The 5,000-nt window shown below is 44.5% G+C and overlaps 1 protein-coding gene across 1 annotated transcript in view; it reads left to right on the forward strand.

The window, feature by feature from the left end:
• cdk14 (cyclin dependent kinase 14) overlaps positions 1 to 5,000 on the forward strand; it is a 147,132-nt gene that overhangs the window by 103,484 nt on the left and 38,648 nt on the right. The window contains exon 13 of the mRNA XM_080858587.1: positions 2,198 to 2,337. Coding sequence (XP_080714713.1) covers positions 2,198 to 2,337 — 140 coding nt within the window. The remainder of the gene's footprint in view (positions 1 to 2,197; positions 2,338 to 5,000) is intronic.

Consider the following 5,000-nt stretch of genomic DNA (forward strand, 5'->3'; position numbering starts at 1 on the left):
TTTTCTGCCGTGTGTCTGTCGTCAGCTCTCAGCGGCAGGCTCGTGGCGGTAGCAAAAGCAGAGATATCCATCACTCATGCTGTGTTTCTTTCTTTCCCCTTCTTTTACCACACCTTTGTTTTTTCTTCTTCCCCCCTCTTTTACCGCACCTTTGTTTTCCTTCCTGCCTCCCTGATCGCATAGTCCTATGGGGGAAACTGCAAGTTCAAAACAGCAAAGTAACGCGTAGCATCAGTAACGCTTAGCGTCAGTGCTAACTCCCAACCTCTCGGTGAACTGTGAAATCCATGGTGTTTCTCCGCAGGGCTTGTGAAAGTTTAATGCTTGGGAGAGTTTGTTAGAGGAGAGAGCTCATTATCCCCCCACTGAAGAGAAGCCCTGAGAAGTGAGAAGTCCTCACAACAACCACAAAGCCTAGTTGCCTTATTAATGAAATCCAATTCAATTCAATTCAGTTCCATTTTATTTAGATTGCTCCGATTGAAATTGTCTCAAAGTGCTTTACAGAGCCCCAGAGCCTGAACTTTCTAGAGCTCAAACTAAGGCAACGGCAGCTAAGAAAAACTCCCTTTTAACAAGCCGGAGTAGAGAGATGTAGGGGGGGGGGGGGGGGTGTGTGTGTGTGTGTGATGCAGTGTAGGAAATTTGTAGTAGGACTTGTGGACGTGTTTGTTGGCTGAGAATGGGCAGAAGGAGGGAGGAGACAGCAACGATTCATAGTTGAGTGTCTAAATCGAGAGGAGAGAAAAGACGCATGTCCACATATTCTCTTTCAAGAAGTTATTTGACATTTCTAGACGAAGTAGGCTTTCTGATGCTGCTGACTTTAAGTGGTCAATACAAGAAACAAGCAACACTTTTAATTTGATCAGGAGGGGTTTCTAAAGATGCTATTGATCATTACAGCATGATTTAAGCATAAGGGGTAGCACATGCTTTTCAAGAGGGGCTACATAGCAACCAAGGAAACACCTCTGAGCAAAAGACATTCCATCATAACTCCAAACTAAATACTGATTATAGGTAGCACAATGGTTAGTCTGTAGTGTAATGGCAGAAGATGCAGAACTCTAATTGACTAAAATTGATTCAGCCAGAACCTTTGTTCCTGATGTGTATTCAACACAACTTCTTGGATGAGATAGATTTGACTCCATCTAGAAAAGAAGATCATAAACTGGCTGAAAAGGCTGCTTACTCTCCAGTTGCTGGTGTGGTGGTGGTGGTATGTGTGTGTGTGTGTGTGTGTGTGTGTGTGTGTGTGTGTGTGGGTGTGTGGGTGGATGGGTGTGTGGGAGGGGGGGTGCAGTAGTAGAGGCCTGTGGGACACTGGGAGGTGTGTGATGAGCTGCAGACAGCTCCAGCAATCTGTGAGAGGCCGAGCATGGAAGAAACATCAGGACTCAGAGGAAAGGGAAGAGGGAAGAGAGGAGCGGGGAGGAGAGGAGAGGAGAGGGGAAGTTCATGTTTCTTTAATGCCTCCACTGAGCAGCTCTAATTACAGAGTTTGTTGCTGTTACACTTTCCTCCTCTTTCACGCCATCTCTCTCTAACTTGCTTTCTCTCGCTCTCTCTGTCTCTCTCTCTCTCTTTTCTCATGTTTGTGTTCCCCCTCGGCACTGGTTGCTACAGCAGTTCAGGAGTTCAGCGCCTCCTCTGTGTGCAGACCTGAGAAAACCCAGCCACTGAGAAAAGACAGAGATACAGGGGGAGAGAGAGAGAGATGATATCTCTTCTCCCTCTTGTGATCTCTCTCTCTGTTTTTCTTCATCTCCAACTGTCTGTCTTCACTCTTCACTTATCCTCTGATGTTCACCCTCTCTCTCACTTCTCACCCTCTCTATCTCTTTCTCTGTCAGTCCTATCTCTCTGGTAGTGAGGGTTGTGTGTGTGCACACATGAAACAGGCTTTGTGTGCTATTTCACCCTAACCCATACGTATTTCCATGAAAGTCTCCCCTAAGAGTTTCATACTTCATGTACTTATGTGTTGATGTGTATATACAGATAAGTGAATTAACATACTCATTGTGCATATTTTCATTTCATTCACCTTTGAAAGCTTTATTTCTGTCCGTGAAGGCAGTTATGGACTGAAGAAGATGACTTTGATCCTTTCTCTTTGCCTGTGTGTGTGTGTGTGTGTGTGTGTGTGTGTGTGTGTGTGTGTGTGTTTGTGTGTGTGCGCGCGTGTAAGGATGGGCTACGTGGACCATGCTGAAGAGCTGGCCTCCAGGTTCCTGCAGTGCTCCCCAAAGCAGCGGATCTCAGCACAGGCAGCTCTCAGCCACGAGTACTTCAGCCAGCTGCCACCACGGCTCTGGGAACTAAACGACAGTGAGTGACCACTCTATCTATCTATCTATCTATCTATCTATCTATCTATCTATCTATCTATGTTTTTATCTCTTTCTGTGTACTGTGAGTTACCCCTTTTCTGTAGTTTTCTGTACCTCAACACATCACATCCATGGTCCCTTACTTATAGCAACGCAGTGGCTGTTTCTGTAAGCTCAAATATGATGAATATGAGACAGTCCCTCCAGCTTTTTGCAATTTACAGTATTTACAGCATATTTTCGAATTTACTGCAGAAATTCCACATAAAATTGCAGAAGATAAGCTTTAATGTCCGGGCTGGCGGCATCTATGGACAGGGGTGAGCTTAGCCAGAACTGTACAATACAATACCAGTTCTATCACTAGCTTCTGATTGGGTGGGCAACCTACAGCCAACCTCCAAAGTCGCCCACTGCTCACCCCCACTTCTCAGCGTGTCCAAGGCTTCAGGCACAAAAAACACACAGATCTGAACCCAGTCATATCCACTGCACTGAGTCTCTCTCGGAGCATGCTGGGGGTGAGAGTTGTTGCTATGACAACTATGAACTTTGATGCATCAGATTGCACACACAAAGTAAGTAAAAGCACACACGTTTCTGCTGCTCATAAAACAATCCCACACTCAAACTCATAACATGCTATAACTTGTGTATGGTTTGGAACAAATCATTGTTCTAAATGTTAGTTTGACTTTATTTGTATATCAGTTATTTATATATTATATGTTAGGTTTTAGTTTACTGTGCCTTTTTAGTGCTCTGGCGTTGCCCCCGTTTATAAAAGATATTCTACGTCATTGGGGGAGGGCAGACAGACAAAGCCTATGCTACGCTATGATACCTGTTGTCATGCCTACATATACGTAGATGTGCAACCGTCTTGTGTAACTATGGGTACCAGGAGTGGTCAACTTACTTTGAAAAGTTACTTGTTTGGTTTTCTTTAAACAATAGTACATGAGAACTCCTGAATACTGTTCAGAATATTAACAAAAGCTGGTGACCTTACAGTAGTTCAAAGGTTCAAACCCTAACCAAGGCATGACATTCTATTTCAACTTAATTTCAATAACATTCTAGTACGGATGAAATAACCATAAAAATATGGTTGTCAAATCTGTGAAATCAGATGACACATTTAAAATGAGTCTTCTCATGTCTCTGTTGCATGAAATGAAGATATCAGAATCAGAATCAGAATTATTTTAATGGCCAAGTATATTCACACATATTCACACAGGAAATGAACTTGGTGTGGTCATAACACACAAAAACAAAAGGTATATAAAATACTGATATAATCTGTCTGTGTCTGTGATTTGTATCTCTTATTAATTTGTTTTTCAAATATACGTATGTGGAATTTAAGTAAGGTTAAAAAATCACAACATTTCTTTCAAATCAAAGTCACACAGGGCTCTCAAGACAGTTGAACTGGGACTGATAAGAGAGATGAGATCTTGCTCGCTCGTTCCCAACTCTTTTTAAAGTTACACTCTCCTCCGTGTGCTCGGCACTGTGTCTCGCTCCTAGTGTTATTATCACGCGGAGCACGCTACTAGCGCTCCAAAGCTGTTGCTGATCTTCACTGCGAGGTGTCGTTAGCCGCGACTAGCATCGCAGTCCCTGACGCACAATCTGAATGCTAACGGAGAGACGGAAGGAAAGAGTTAGAAAGAGAGAGAGAAGGAGAGAGAGTAAATCATGTTGTCTGGTCTCGCCATTGGTAAAACTCAGGCTGACACTGATCCGCACAGTTTGGGCTCATTAGCCGCAAGTAGCACTTTAGCGCTGTCAGCAAGTAGCACTTGAGTAGTGCTGTCAGGGATGTGCCCCTGAATGCCTACAGAGAAAGAGGAGGGGGCAGGGGGGACAGAGTTAGTTGCAGCAGTGTCATGTTCGCTGGCTTTCTCATCGTCAGCGCAGCTCATTGTTAACGTCAGGTCAATTCTCCCAGAGGACCGACAACAAAGTACAACATCCTGGCACTCCCCAGCGCATCCCGCCCCCGTGATGGGTGCTGCCCCAAATGCAAGGTAATTGCCTCGGTGTTGTGAGAGGAGTGAGTTAGACAAGGTGTGTGTGTGTGTGTGTGTGTGTGTCTTCAGAGAGCGACGGGGGGAGCCATCGTCAGTGGCAGACTTTGATCTTTGCTCCCGCCCCCACCTTCTCCCATTAGCTTCTCCGGTGACGAAGCAATCCAACTCCACCGAAACATCCCGTGCGTGATGAAAACACACACACAGACACAAACACACACACAAACACACACACAGACACACTGCGCGTGGTAAAACACATGGAGCAGGGGAAAAAGTTTGTGTCAGCATCAGCCAGGGGATTCTGTTTCTTTGTTTTATGCATTGGTTAAACCTCAAAAAGTGTGTGTGTGTGTGTGTTCGTGTGTGTGTGTGTGTTTGTGTGGTGGAAAATGGAATAACTTACAGGATTCATCCTGAGATGGCAGGTTATTCGTTGGCCCTGAAGCATGTAGTTGTTGAACTTGTCTTCCACTGACATCGGTCATGAGGTTGCCCTGTTGAGGAGTTGAGGTTGCTTCAAATGAGCATTATTATTAGCATATGCGGAGATTGACATGTCTGTCAATATATCAGTGTCAATATATCTGTGACGTTTTTCAGTAGCACGTTTAAGGAC

The sequence above is a fragment of the Sprattus sprattus genome, assembly GCF_963457725.1.
Source record: "Sprattus sprattus genome assembly, chromosome: 19".
Lineage (NCBI taxonomy): Eukaryota > Metazoa > Chordata > Actinopteri > Clupeiformes > Clupeidae > Sprattus > Sprattus sprattus.